This window comes from Bos taurus, chromosome 2, assembly GCF_002263795.3.
Source record: "Bos taurus isolate L1 Dominette 01449 registration number 42190680 breed Hereford chromosome 2, ARS-UCD2.0, whole genome shotgun sequence".
Taxonomy (NCBI): domain Eukaryota; kingdom Metazoa; phylum Chordata; class Mammalia; order Artiodactyla; family Bovidae; genus Bos; species Bos taurus.
Genome location: NC_037329.1, coordinates 84766022 through 84782007, shown reverse-complemented (window position 1 = coordinate 84782007; position 15986 = coordinate 84766022). Strand labels below are relative to the sequence as shown.

Sequence of the window (15986 nt, the reverse complement as noted above, 5' to 3'; positions counted from 1 at the left end):
ATGGTATGGGGAGGGAGGAGGGTTCAGGATGGGGAACACATGTATACCTGTGGCGGATTCATTTTGATATTTGGCAAAACTAATACAATTATGTAAAGTTTAAAAATAAAATTTAAAAAAAAAATCAACCTGCTCCAAACACTGTACGTCTCTGAGCTTCACTTAATGAAAATCTTGCTGATCGAACTTTCATGCCTCTGGCTTCCCTATCATCTCCCTTTCCATTACTATTTGCATTAAGGGCAAATTGACGCCTGTTTAAAGATGACTTAAATTGCCATTGTCATAAGTAGATTAATCAACTGCAAGTATCATTCATTTTTATCTGTCACCTAGAGAGTTTCAAGGTTCACCTAATTTTAAAGTTAGAAAAGTTTACGTAAACTCCTCTTCTTTAAAGGACACTAAGAATTCATCTTTCTTGGTCTCACTGTTATCTTTCTAGCTACTTAAGAGTTGAATTCCTGGTCTAGGTGCATTCATTACATAGAATGCTTAAAACATGACCTCCTAGGTTTAATCTTCCTTTCATAAACAAAAGTTTTGTAAGTGTGTGTGTTGTTTTTTAATCATTTTCCTCCCAGGATAAATGAATTTGACCACCAGAAGAACTTTTGCATTGTTTCTACAGGTCTTAGGTAGGGTGCTCTATTTACCAATGATTCTCTGATGTAACTTTTGTTAATGCTATTAAGAGTTAAAGACAGACATGTGCTTTATTGCAGACAGCGATGATAGTAAGTCATCCCGCTTTTCACCTAGTTGTGGTAAATGGAAATTAAATAGCAAGTGCTCAGTTCTGGAAAGATAAGGATTAGGAAATCATCTGTATTTTTTCAAATTGTCTCTTTACGGACAGGTTAATTATCAGAAGAGATCACTTGCTTGAAGATGCTTTTAATCAAATTATGGGCTACTCCAGAAAAGACCTGCAGAGAAATAAGCTGTACGTCACATTCGTCGGAGAGGAAGGGTGAGTAGCACAGAGAAGTGGCCTTTGAAGCGTGGGCTGTGGCCGCAGGCGGATGTTTCCCCACAACGTCCCCTGTGGTTGCCTAAAACAGGAAATCCTTCTGGCAGAAAATGCTGTTCTCATACACAAACCTCTCAGCTATTTTTTTAAAGCTTCCCCTGGTTTTTAAATCATTTGACATAAAGATTCTTTGGTAAAAGCTCATAACTATAGATCATTTTTGAGAGCAGAATCATAGTTTCATTTCTTCTCTCTTTAACTCTTTCTCTGAAAAGGAAAATTTGCTTTTGAAAAAATTGAAGTATAGTTGATTTATAGTGTTGTATTAGTCTCTGCTGTAGAGCAAAGTGATTCAGTTATATATATGTACATTCTTTTTAAAATTGTTTTCCGTTATGGTGTATCCCAGGATACTGAATATAGTGCCTTGTGCTATACAGTAGGATCTTGTTGTTTATCCATTCTATATAATGGTTTGCATCTGCTAATCCCAAAGTCCACTCCACCCCCCCAACCCCTCCCCTTGGAAACCACGAATCTGTTTTGTGTGTCTGTGAGTCGATTCTGTTTTGTAGACAAGCTCATTTGTGTCATCTTTTAGATTCCACATGTAAGTGGTATCGTATGGTATTTGTTTTTCTCTTTCTGACTCACTTCACTTAGGATGATCATCTCTAAGTCTGTCCATGTTGCTACAAATGGCATAATTCTTTTTATGGCTAAGTAGTATTCCATTGTATATATGTGCCACGTCTTTCCCCATTCATCTGTTGATGGACATTTGGTTGTTTCCATGTCTTGGCTATTGTGAATAGTGCTGCTGTGAACATAGGGAGCGTGTATCTTTTCAAATTAGAGTTTCGTCTGGTTAGATGCCCAGAAGTGGGATTGCTGGATCATATGATAACTCTAGTTTTGGTTCTTTTGAGGAACCCGCATACTATTTTCCATGGTGGCTTCACCATTTTACATTCCCACCAACAACATAAGAAGGTTCAAGACATGGACTTTGAGAGAAAAAGCAAGAAATTGCATTTTAACATCTATAATCTTGTTATGTGCACTGGAATGCAAAGTAAATCATACTTCACCTGTCAAAAAAGTTCGGTTTTAGAATCATGAGTTAGAAACCAGTGTTTGCTAGAGGGGAGGGGATGAGAGGATGGGGGAATGGGTGAAATAGACAAAGGGTATTAAGAAGTGCAGACTTGCAGTTTTAAAATAAATAAGTCACAGGATGTAATATATAGCAAGGAATATTGTCAGTAACAATATTGTCAGTAATAGCTTTCCATGCTGACGAGATGGTAACTAGACTCATGGTGGTCTGGTGGTTATCATACAGTGTATAAAAATGTGGAATCACTATGTTGTACATCTGACACTGATACTGTATGTCAACTATACTTCGATTAAAAAGAAAGAGAGACAAAAAGAAAAAGAGGGGAAAAAAAATCCTCCTATTCTACCTGGACACTTCCCCAGCAGTAACTTTTAGGCCTTAGTTCTTATTTTTCTGTCCCCACTTTTTCTCTTTCTTTGGCACACCTACCAAAATAACTACCTACCATAAAGAGAGTCCAGCCTTCTATGACTCTTCCATGAGTGTGCTCGTGGAGATGAAGTTAGGAAATGAATGCAATGAAGACTCCTACACAGTGTTTATTCCATTCAAATAGGCATACTGGTGGTTTTCTGACTCTTCAGAGGATGGCAGCTCTCATCTCTCCTAGAGTCATTCCTCTTTCCTTATTTCAGGTTTAAGTTTGGAGTCTTAGCACCTTCTTTGTAAACATCACTAGAGTGAATTTTAAAAATATCACATGATTGCTGGAATTCCAGTTGTCTTCTCTTTAACTGCTTAACTCCTATTGATTTGGATCATTCTAAGGCTACACGCTCAGTCTTGCCCAGGAATAAAGTAGATTATGGAATCTTAATAATATTCAACAAATTCAGCCATGTGGTGTTTGGTTGATGAAATGGAGCTGTCAAAGTATAAAATAATTTTCATGTGCTAGTTGAACTAGATAATAGCAAAATTAAAATTCAAAATTAGGCCTCTTGTCTTCCATATAGGATTCTTAGACCAATATTGGGATTTAGGCAAAACTCCTGAACTCTGGGCTTCTTTGGTGGCTCAGACGGTACAGAATCTGCCTGTAAGGTGGGAGACCCTGGTTCAATCCCTGGGTTGGGAAGATCCCCTGGAGAAGGTAATGACAACCCACTCCAGTATTCTTGCCTGGAGAATTCCATGGACAGAGGGGTCTGAATTGCTACAGTCCATGGGATTGCAGAGCAGGACACGACTAAGCTACTAACATTTTCACTTCACTTCTTGAACTCTAATCTATCTGAATTTTTTCCTACCCATGGGCCTTTTCACTATTTCAGCTAGTAACTGATAATTTATCTTGCTAAATGTAGTGTCTCCCAGCTGTGCCTAGATTAAAATAATAGATGGGAAAACAATATAATGTGAGAAAGTCTGAGAAGCTTGCCTGAGTCTTGATCCTTTTGTTGCTGATGAGCCTTAGTGGACTTCTAGCTTTTGTTAGTTGCCTTAAAGATGCAGGTGCACAGTTGAAAATGAAGGCAAATGTTTTTAGTCTGATCACAGGTATGCATGGGATTCCAAGTATTTCCTTACATAACCAGCCTAGTTTGGATGAGAATACTTTTCCTCCCTCAGAGCTCCAGCTGTCTTCCATAATTGTTAGACCACAGTTTGTTGAGATCTCAGAGATGTAGTCATGAGTCTTTGGAAGCGCTGTTACTTAGGTTTGAATAGAACAGATGCTGATCATGCTTTATCATCTTAAAGCTGTCTCCCCATGATCTGGACTGACATCCGTTCCTAGGAGGAGGCCCAGACAGAGTGGGGATTGAAACCTCTTTATTTAATTGCTACTAATGCCCAAATGTTTTCTGCCTCCATTACCTGTCTTCTTCTTGTAACCCCAGGAGGAAAATAAGATGGAAGATATTTTGAGGTGTGACCTTGGCCCTCAGGGACAATCTCTGCATGAGGCTTATTGAGGCTGGAATAGGGCCAGGTTATTTCTGATCTCATGCTTTATCATGTCAGTATCATACATATGTATTATTAGATATCAAATTTATTTTGCTATTAAGTCATTAGGAACACATCATATGTTTTGCAAGATTAACCTCAAAACAACATAAAATTAAGAAGTTATTTTAGCCTTTGCCATCTTATTACATTAAAATTAAAGATCATAATATTTCTTTCTGGTTTCTAATAAGTATCCAAAGAGAAAAGCTACCTAGGTTTTTCTGTGGAATTCTAGAATGGAGCTGAAAATTTTCTGTCCCTTTTCCTTCATTAATTTTAATGTCCTCAAAATGTGTTATTTTGGAAGTTTTTCATGTTTAGCTCTAGAAATAGGTATTAAACAAGAATATACAACTAGTGTGTAGATGTTGGTTTTTAATATTGTTCTTTAGTAAAGGGGACTAGGGCTCCTTGTAGACATGGATGATTCTCGGACTGGGGCAGGAATCATACAAGACAGTGTCTGAAGTATCTTGTACCAGAAAGTATAGGGAAACTCAAAACAATTCACAGTGATGTCAAAGGGACACAAGAACCATCTGAAAGAACTCCCAGTGGTCAAAGCTGGAATAATTTGAGCAACAAAATAAAGTAGTATTGGATTAGAACCCTGAAGTATAAGATACATATATATTGATATAAATATACAATTGAATAATTAAATGAAGGAGAATAGACAAATCTCCTCTGCAGAAGGTTTCCAAATAATTTTCTGCATAATTCAGTGCTCCTTATGAGTTGCACAGAGTGACTTCCTTCCAAACAGTACCCTGTGAAAAGGGGTGGGAAAGAAGTAAGCCTCCAGTGGAGAAGCCTTACAAACACACAGGCAGCTGATCAAGGCTAAAGTAAAAAAGTGATATATCCTGTTGATAGTATATAGCCTTGGTATGATGTGATGAGAATGGCACTACCTTTATTGTCTTCCTCCCAAAAACATGTAACACCAGTCTAATCAGGAGGAAAATATCAGATAAATCCAAACTGAGGGACGTTCTACCGGATTACCTTACCAGTGCCCCTTAAAGCTGTCAAGGTCATCAAAAACCAGAAGCACCTAAGAAGTGCTGGTGTGAGGTGTATGAGAATTCTCCCTACTGTCTTTGTAACCTTTCTATAAATCAAAAACTATTCTAAAAAGATCACTTATTAAAAGAAAGCATAGAGACAAGATTTAGGGAGATTCAGAAACTCCCTGAACAACTTTTCTTATTTTGTTGTTGCGTGATGGGGGCTACCAGGGTAATTTTGGTATGTGTATGCTTCCTTTTGCATTTGAGGTCAGTAGAGTAGTAAGTCTAGAGAGAGAATTAATTCTGTGGAAAGTCCAAATTAGTAGAGGTATTGGTATGTATAGAGTATTATTTTATGTTGCTAAAGTCAACTTTGTTATCTATGAGGAAATAATATCTTGCAATTTCTATTGATACCATCTCACTGATAGTATTTTCTACCTGTCATGATCAGGGTCTTTATTTACAATATATTAGTGAGGGCATAAAGAGAAAGGATTTATCTTTTCAGAATAATGTGTCTGCCTACTCTCCAAAAAAGTGTGAATTAGCAGATTCACTCAGAGACTTCAGTTCTGCTCTAAGATGTTTCTTTGTGTAGGTCTTGACACATCATATATAGATTTTTCCTGAAATGGAAGAGCTGAGTCAAGAGAAATTGATGAGAAGTGTCATAGTCGTAAATGTATAGGACAGCTACAAATTCCATGTGAGGTAGAATTAACCCCAGAATATTAGAGATACCTGTATTCAATTAAAAATGCAAAAATAATTCTAGAGCCTTTTTATGTAGTTATGCTAGTTGACAAGTGATTAGTATATCTCACTAAATTAATGTCTTGTTATGCTTGGCTTTTTATGAAATACGGACAATTTCTAAGCAAACACTGTGATTTAATTTGGTCAGAGCTGGAGATTTTGTTCTAGTCATTTAAATTTCCACCGAGCTTAATTTGGTTATCTCCTCTTGCAAAGTGGGGAGTAGGAGAAAACAGCAGTGGAGGAATGATTTGGAAACTGAGTCGTCTGGACTGAGTGTGGCGGGAAATTGCATGGTCTGCTTGCCTCTTGGGCTTCTGTCTGCCTGGACATTGCTTCTTTAAGAGGGGAGCCACAAGTACTGCATATTCTTCAGTGTATTATTTTCTTCTGAATTAAAAGTTTTAGCAACTAAAGCTTGTTGGTGTCAGAAGTTAGCTACGTAGACTATTGTGTTCACATAGGACATCCTGGGCCATTCACTTCTTTTTCTTTTTATTGAAGTAGAGTTGATTTATAATAGTGCGTTAGTTTCAGGTTTACATTCACTTCTTAGTACCCACAACAAGTAAGGAAATAATGGCCTGGATCAAGAGAGGATGTTTACACTGTGATTGCCTCTGTTTTTTGTCCTCCATGGCCAACTCTATAAAAGGCACCTTTCTTTAAGAAAGAATGAGTTCATTATATGTAAGGTGCCTTCTATATGATATCAGTCATCTGTCTTGCAAAGCCATACTTGGACTAGGGAGGGGAGGTGTGCAAACAGTTTTAGTTTGGGGATTTAAGTACAGGTGAGCTCTTCCTATGATATTTCTACTTAGGCAAATGCAAGAAACTAGCGGGGGATGAGATCTGAAAGGTTTTTTTGAGTCCCTACTTATAAAATAACCAGCAGCTCTTACATCTGACTGGTCTAGAAGTTGTTTCGGGTACTGGCCTTGACCAATGTTTCCTCAAATATTTGTAAAGCTTCAAGTGAAACTAAGGTGTTGCTTGTTTTTGTCTAAAGAGAGATATTTGCAGGATAACCTAACTGACCCAAACCATACTGAAGAAAGGTGCTTCTATTTCCAGGCTTTGGCTTGGTATCTCCAGGTAAAACTTTGTCATATTAATTGCTCACAAAATTCCCTACTCACCTATCACTTCTTTAGTGGCTCAAGAACTAATGCCTTGCTGATACAAACATAAGAGTGAATCAGAAGGTATGTAGACCATGTGTGCCTGAACCAGCTTGTAAGAAAGAAAACCTTTCTGTCTCCCAGAAAATGTGTAGGAAATGGCAGTCAGACTGCCCAATGCCACTATCCTCTTTCATTTTATAGTCTGCTTCCTTTGGGATACTTTGTTTTTGGCAATTTTTAGTTGAACATAAAGAACCAGAGAATAAAATTATTTAAGAAATATTGGATGCCACTAACAACTCGGGTGGTGTCAGCCCAGCAACGTGATGGTGTTTAAAATGCCTTATCAGCGTTTCATGGGGCTCAAAAAGACATTGCCACCCTAAAGACATCTGTGCTTATTCCAAAATGCCCTCAGATGCAGCTGTTGTGTGGCTACACACCCGTTGTCCAGAGTTTCTGTATTTCTGTGCCAAGTCTTTAGCTGTGGAACCAACCTAACTGGCAAAACAGGAATGTAACAAATGATCCCTGTGATATGAGTCATATTAACTATTTATATGGAAGAGGTTGCTAAGACATTACAGGAAGCGCATGCATAAGGTATCCTGCTGGGACACGTCTTATTGAATTAGGTAGGCGTATGTAATTTGTAATCAACAACCTGCTCTCAGATATGTGGTTCTAAAGTTCAGATTATAATCAAATCAAACTTTAAAAATGTCTTCACTTTAGAGTAACTCTATCAGTGCTGCTGGAGTTAAAAAAAAAGAGCAGATAAAAGCCTGACCAGTTGAGGAAGATATATTTTCCTCCTACATTGCCTCCAGGCCAGGGCTCCTGGCTTCCTGCTTAATAGTTGTGACCACTCCTGAAGATTTCATACTCTCTAGGACATTGTTGTGATTTTACCTTTTCTTGAAATGATCTTCACTAAAGAAGAGGATTTAGAGTAAGCTAGGCTTTTTAATAAAGTAACATTCTCCTCCTACTTTCTTCTGTAACAGAGGTTGGCAAACTTTTTCCGTAAAGAGCCATATTATTTTCAGCTTTTCAGGCCATTCCCTGTTGTACCTACTCACTTTGCCGTCATAACAGCGCCAGACAACACATAAACAAATGAGCATGGCTATGTTCCAATAAAACTTTTTTTACAATGTGAGGGCCTGGACCAGACTTGGCCTGCAAGTCACAGTTTTCCGACCTCTCCTCTATAAGCAATGTTGTATCTAGTCCTCCTGAACGTTTTAAATATATTGAAGAGTGGACTGTAAAGAGTAATGAACATCACACACGGGGTCAGGAAACCTGTGTCAAGGCCTGGATCCTCCACTGCAGCTTTCATTTGATACAAGTCAGCGATTTCCTTCAGCGCCAGTCATCTCCTCAGTGAGGTGAGAGGATGGACAAAATGACCACTAAGATGTTTTGATTGGTATTCTCTGTTTCTGAAAAGACACAGGGGTCTGCTGATGTAATTCATCATCAGCAGGAAATTTGGAGAGAAGTTTTGCGTCCACAGGGATCTAGGTAGACTAGAATCATGGACTCAGTCTCACAAAGTGAAATTTAGTATGGCAAGTATTAATATTCGTGTCTAGTGCTTAGGTTTTAAAAAGATAGAGTGACGTGCAGACAGGGTGGGAGAGTCCTAGTTTAAAGTAACATAGGTGAAAGGTTTGAGCTGATGACGAGCTTGTGATGAGTCAACAAAGTAAAGGGACTGCCCACAAGGCAGGGTGACGTTAAGCTGCAGTAGTGGAGAAAAGTGTCCAAGAAGAGAGGTCAAGAGCCCTAAGTTTTTGCTGACAAGACCACACCTTGAGTATTGTGATCAGTAGAGACACACCCCTTAGGTCAGACTTTGACACCTGGAGAGTGTTCAGAGCAGAGGACCAACATGACAGGGGACTTCCCTGCCCTGCCATGAGAGGAGGTTGTTCATGAGTGAGGAGGGGACAGGGACCAGGAATACAGACACTGCTGAACTTAGAATCTTGTCGAAAATGACGTAAAAATAAAACTTTGCATCTTTAGCATCTAGATTAATACCCCAAACCTAATAGGCACTCACATATTTGTTGAAGGAAAGCCTCTAAATGTGTGAAGAATGTTCAAGTGGAACAAGTAATCTACTTGTTCTTGGTGGTGTCAGAGACCAAAACCAGGACAGTGGAAAGAAACCACAAGAAGCTGCCTTGGCCTATTACATAGACGCATATTTTTTATGTTAATATTTATGTATTTGTTTTCATGTGTATTAGAGAAGAAATAAAGCTAACACATCACAATTTCAAAATATTGTGTTAAGACAAGGCTACATTGGAAAAGCAAGTAAAGCTGGAAATATTAAGTAAATAGTAGTGCATATATATTCAGATATGGCAAAAATTAAGAACTTAGTATGTGGATAGCTGATGTCTGTTTTAAGAAAATTCTATTAAACTTTCAACTAAGATATATGAAGGCCTTTTAATTTTCCTTACTATTATTCCAGCTCCCTCTTCTACCTATAATAAGATCCTTTTCTCTATCACACAATTCCATACCACACATATGGAATTTTTTCTTTGTCATAAAAAAATACAGAAGTGGCCATTGAAGGAAATTCCATAGAGGGAAAAAAATAGAGTGAACAAAGGAAGTCTTATTAAATCCCACCACCCCAACTTATCCATTGCTTTCATTCCCCCCTCAGAATTCCTTCCTGTCTTTGAACCCTTATGTCAACTTTTTACCATAGGGTAGATAGATGTACTTTACATTTTTCATTTTAATTTGAGCATATCAAATTGCTTTATTACATACTCCTCTTTGGTGCATTTTTTGTTCTCAGCATTGTTTGCTGCTTGTCAGTCCTCAAACCTCGCACAATCGTTCTCAGATTTTGCTTTGACCCTGATGTCTTTTTGTAAGTAAAATGGAATTTACACTGTTGTTCAGGTGCTAGAATTTCAGCCTCTTCTCAACTACCTTCCCAAGGAAGCTTTAGACACCCTCACTTTTCTTGTCTATAATTTTCCTTGGTGTTTTATAATTTAAAATTTTCATCTGAACCCTATCATTCCATCTTTTGCCTCTGATCTCCCTAGGAGGCCTTATATCTGTAATATCCTCTCACCAATTCCCTTAAGTCTCTTTTTGCCCGCATTTAAAAGTGTTTTGGAAAAACATGAGGACTCCATATTCCCATGGATGTATGTAACAGATGCCCTCAGGTTTAACCTACTTAAATAAGGCATTCCCACTGCAATCTCTCTCCGCATGGCCTGACTCTGGGCACTTAAGTTATTTTACCTTTTGCAACATGATTTAATGATTAAACCACCACCACCAAACTTGATAATTATACTTCCTGTTTTACAGAAAGTTGAGCACTGTGTTAAATGTGTGTAATAAACAGAAAAAAAATAATGACTGCTCTTTTTGTGAATTTTTTAAAGGCTGGATTACAGTGGACCTTCCAGAGAGTTTTTCTTCCTGGTATCCAGAGAACTCTTTAACCCATATTATGGCTTATTTGAATATTCAGCCAATGACACATACACAGTACAAATAAGTCCCATGTCTGCCTTTGTAGACAATCACCATGAATGGTAAGTATTTTTCTCCCCGTTTTTCTTTAGCTGATTTTCTGTGATATTAGTTTTTATAAGCACCTAAACTTAAAAAAAAAAAAAAGTTTTTTTTTTTTTTGAGAAAATCATATTTTCAGTTAAATATCTCATTTGACTCTTGTTTGCATTATCAAATTTAACATACAGGCACTTTCCAGTCTAGGAATAGATTATGTTCTGTAAGACCAATTTTAAGTGAGTTGGGTAGAATCCAAAAGGTTTTTTCCTGAGAGAACGTTGCAGATGATGTTAGGTTCTTAGCAAGACCCTAAATCCTTGTCTGAAGCTTTGGGTGACTCTGAGCTGTGACAGGGGACTGGTGGGGGTGAGTAGGGCAAAATCCTGACCCAAAGGACAGGCAGTTTCTAGAACAGTCCTTGGGGAAGTGGCTAACATGTAGGAAGGGGCAGAGCAGCTGGGTCTGTTGGTTTTCTAATGGGAGGGAGGACAGGAAGACAGAGTGGCTTAGAGGAACCGATGGTGGAAGAGAATCCTGGCAGGCAAGCAGGAGTGTGGGGTCACAGCAGTGGCCATTTATCCCAGTCACTATTTCAAGTTTGTAGCCAGGAATTGCCCTGCTCCTAATTTTTCACACAAAATCAAGTAAAGCTGGTATAGGATTCCCATCTGGGAATTATTTATTCTTAAAACCTCAAATTGCACTCTGTGACATGTTTTACATGCCTGCATTTATAGACTTGAAGTATCTATATAACCCGTTTGCTTGTTTCTGTTCATTTTCACTATAGTAACAAAAAAAAGAACGTGAATAGGAATCATGGAAAAAATTTCTTTGAGTCATGAGGTTAATATTGGTGGGTGGAGGGCATTAAGGTTTAGGACTTATTCTTCAAATTAACTTCCGGTTAACTACAGTTAGAAGTCCTCCTAAGAGTAGCTATTGCAGTTATGCTAACCTAAGTGGAAATAAAGAAAAACAAAGCTGCTGGACATTGATCTTAAGATGGTTGCCTGACACTAGAATTATAGTTGGACACTATGAACCTCAGTGTGCATTTACACTTTCAGAAGGCATCAGGCTTTCAAAAGGCTAGAAACTTGAATATTTTTGAAAAAGAAAATATATGTACATCTCAGCAAATCCAGTCATGACATATATCTAATAAAGTTTCCAAAGTGATTCAGAATAGAATTGAGCACTGAAATTTTAGAGAACAGAATGTCCCATGTGGAAACTCCCTCAAATGTACACATGCATAATTCTTGGATGGTGACAGTTACTGTTAAGAGAGGGGTTTGAGAGAGAGTAGAACTAGGAACTTTCTCACTCCGAGACTGGGCTTTTCCTCAAAAGGGAATTGCTGCTAGGTTTGCACTAGAGAAATCCCGCTGATATTCATGCACGCAAACTACAAGGGGACATTTTCCCCACCATTACCGGTCTCATTCTGTCAACATTTCTTACAAGTGATTTAAGGAAATTTCACTGTCATGCTAACAGGGAGTTCATGTTGGCCATGTAGAGTGCTACATGCTGGACATCACTGACATGAGGAGAAGGTGCAGCAGTATCTCTCTGAATATCAGATTGAAACAGATTTCTTCTATAAGTAGATGTGAAAATCAACTAATGAAGACACAGCCTACAGTGCATACAAATTCTCATGAACCTGGAAGGCAGTTCTTCTTAGAAAATCTTAGGTGGTTAGAACTGGAAGGCATTCTTGAGAGGAAACAGAAACATTTAGAAACTGCTCCAAGTGCTCCATATAAACCATCTCCTGCTTTTCCTTCACAGGTTCCGGTTCAGTGGTAGGATCCTTGGCCTTGCACTAATTCACCAGTATTTGTTGGATGCCTTCTTCACACGGCCCTTTTATAAGGCTCTTCTCAGAATGTAAGAGTATTTTTATTGCTTGTGTAAGTTGCATGTAAAGAATGAAGTATTTCCTTTATCCAAAAGAATCTTTTGTCAAGGTCATGTTTTGACTCACTATCTCAAATCTATTACTATTTACTTAATAGTGGTTTAGATTTCTGAAACTAATCAACTAATCTAATTTCAAATATGGTTACTGGATTTTTCCAGCTTCTGATCCTTTATTCCTGTCTTGTTCCCAAAGGCTTAGTTTTGCTCTACTCTGAGTAATTGATTCTCATTTGTTGCTACACATGTTTCTTCAAAACAATTGTACTTCAAATACAGTGCTGAAATTCCTGTGGTATTAATGCCAATTATTAATAGAATAGTTGTGGATTAGTCTTGGTGACTCATAGCCCCCCGTCTTTCACAAGATGCCTTTTACATTTTGCCTTAAGCAAATGTTCAACTGCTTATTCTTGGTTCAAATTTTCACTCTCCTTTTTCAACATTTGTTTGTTAGAGGTGGGCCGTATTTTTCAAGTCCCATATTTTTCTTGAAATCTCTCTATATGCAAGGCAGTAATTTATGATAGCAGATGAAAATTTAGCATTCACAGGACTTTTTCTTCATTGTTACCACAGTGAAAGATTGCAATTATTGTAAAATGTAGAGCCAACAGTTTCTGTCCTGTAATTAGTAATCATTTACAAGGCTGAATAGAAGGCAACTGTCTGTGAGAGTAGTAGCTCAAACTTGCAACAAGAAAGTGCAGCAGGATTGCATGGTTCTGACCAGCTCATTCCCTAACCAAGGCCATGTACCCATGTATCTGCTTTCTGTAAGCCTAGACCTCAACTGAAAGTATTTCTAATGGATTCTTAAAGAGGGCCAGTAGGAAGACTTTTGCCATCGTCTCTTTTGATATATAGGCCAATAAAGCCCTGAGCACCTGAACACTGGCCTTCTGCCTCTCTGGTTCTTCTGGCCCATTTGCATCTTTCCATTTCATTCCTTATCGTTCATCTTCCCATTTAAACTTCCTGAAAGAGTAGTCTATACTGAGTGTTGACATGCCCTCAACACACTTCAATCTAGCTTGTTTCCCACCAATAACCTATGGAAGCTTTTATAGAATGTTTTTTAGTCTCTATTTTAATAGACCACTCTGCTGTTTTTGATAGTATTGATCCCTCCCAGACCCATCCATTTTTCTTGAATTCTTCCTTCTCTGGTGTCCATGACACTATGCTCTCTGGGTTCACCTTTTACTTTTAAGCCTCCTTTGTGGGTGTCCTGACTTGCCCTTAACCTTGGTGTTCCTGAAGTTTCCATTCTGGTTTCCCCTCTTCTCTCTATATATATATGTTCTCATGGGAAACCTCTTTAGCTGTCTCATCTACTGACTCTCCAGTCCACACCCTTGGATATGATCTCTCTTGAGTTGTAAGCTCAAGCAGTCAATATTTTACTTAATGTCTCTTGTATGTCTCACAGGTACCTCAAAACCAACATGATTAAAACTAGATTCATCATTTTCTCCTGACCTAAAAATATACCTTCCCCCATGTGCCTAGTCATAGTTCATAGTGCCAACATTCTCAAATCACCAGGGTCAGAAGTTGGGAGTCACCCTTAAACAGGGTTAGTAAATGCACAGCACAGTTTCTTCTCTTCCCCACCTCCTGCCCCATTCCCATGGTACAGGTCACAAATCATTCAGGTTGTTTTTCCTGCTAAACTTGTGGCCTTAGGAATTTTTCGTCTAGTGGCCCTCAAGACTGGCAGTGAATCAGAGTTATCTTGCAACTTGAGTTCATTTGCTGTCTCATTTTAGATATGCTTCTTTTTACCCACTCACTAAAATGGTTTACTCATTTCCACATTTGCCTCCTCAATAATTCTAAAGTTCATCTTCTCTATCCTAATATTCCTGCCTGGAAAATGCCATGGACAGAGGAGCCTGGTGGGCTACATTCCAGGAGGTTGCAGAGTCAGGCACGATCGAACACATACCCAGTCTACCCTGATAGCTGTGCTCTAACTGAAATCCGTATATTACTTTGGACAGGTTACTGTAGTGGTCTATTAACTGGTTTCCACCCAATGATACCCACCCCCACCCCCCATTATAAGTAAATCCTCTGTACTGCCACTTCCGGATAAACAATTTAAAGTCACACCTCATGTCTGATCATGTCATTGCCTGTTTTAAAACTTTTCAGTAGTTCTGAATCACCAAGCTCCTTAGAATGACTTTCAAGACCAGCTTTTAGATACATTTCCAGCCTCATTCTCTGGATATTCTGTCTTATGGTTAACCCTCTGGTGCTGCGCATATGCTTGGAATATCTGTATACTCCATCCCTTTGTGCTTTGCTCAGGTTGTCTTCTCCTGCCTCTCTTTTCTCCCTTTCTCCTTTTTATTTATTCCCCTTTACCTCTTTAGCTTGAAACATCCTGAAGACTTTAGTATAGGTATCATCTACTCCAAAAAGCTTCTTCTAAATCTCCAGGTCATGATTATGTAGCTTGGTTGTTTATATCAGATATTATAGCTTCAACACTTGGCACTTACAGTGCTTGATTAATAATCTATTTAAAAACTGTCTGAAGATTAGTTTTGATCTTCAAATGTTTCATGGATTAGGTTGAGCTGTGTCTTAAATCAACTCTACAGAGTAAACTGAAGATGTCATTTGTTGCTGGAGAAAATGTAATACCATTGTGGGAGAGGGGGAGGGAGTAGAATTTGCACTGGACAAGAAATCAGGAGATCAAAACAGCTTTTCCCCAGCCACTTTTGATCTTGACTTAGTTACTGATTTGCAGTTTTCTCATCTTAAAAATGAGGAAATGTTTTTTTAAATGTTGATCTGATTTCAAGCTCTGTCCCAGCTACCTACTGGCTGTGTGACATCAGGCAACTTATATAACATTCCTGAGCTGAGTTTCTCATCAGTAAAATTGAGATAAGTATTCCTACTCTGTAACATTTTGGTGGAGACCCTATATGTGAAAGCATTATGGAACCAATAAAATATTATATAGAAATTTATTTGTCTTACTAAATGAAAAATATAATCAGAAAAATCAGTCAGTCTCCAGGTCAAAATAAATGGCTTGCATGTTTGCTGTGGGAGGTCCCAGTATCTACCTTACGTACCTTTTTAAATTTTAACTGAAGTATAACATACATATAAAAAAGGACACAAATAATGTGTTATCCACCCTAGGCTATTCCTTATCACCTTAAATCAACTTATCTATTTGTGTCTTTGTTTCTCTAATGGTCTACATTAGCTCCTTGAGGGCAGTAACTGTTTATCAAGTAGCTATTAAGATGTTTGGCACATACTTGGTGTCTGTTACATGTGTAGACTGAACTAAACAAAATCATCTTTGAAACTGGGCTGAGCAAAGGAAATTCCAAAACAATAAAGCAAATTAGTTGCTACCACCTTTACAACAGGGACATGTAATAGTAGCTCCACCTCATGTAGAACTTCTCTCAGCAATGAAGAAAGAAGAGAGAAATATAGAAAACTATTAAAACTGTAGAGCAATTCTGTGGCTTTCAGTTTTCAGAATCATA

General features: G+C 38.2%; 1 protein-coding gene across 2 annotated transcripts in view; it reads left to right on the top strand.

Moving 5' to 3' along the window:
• HECW2 (HECT, C2 and WW domain containing E3 ubiquitin protein ligase 2) overlaps positions 1–15986 on the top strand; it is a 446473-nt gene that overhangs the window by 397861 nt on the left and 32626 nt on the right. For both annotated transcript variants that reach the window (XM_024981178.1, XM_024981179.2), the window contains 3 exons: positions 860–973; positions 10395–10547; positions 12328–12426. In XM_024981178.1, coding sequence (XP_024836946.1) covers positions 860–973; positions 10395–10547; positions 12328–12426 — 366 coding nt within the window. The remainder of the gene's footprint in view (positions 1–859; positions 974–10394; positions 10548–12327; positions 12427–15986) is intronic.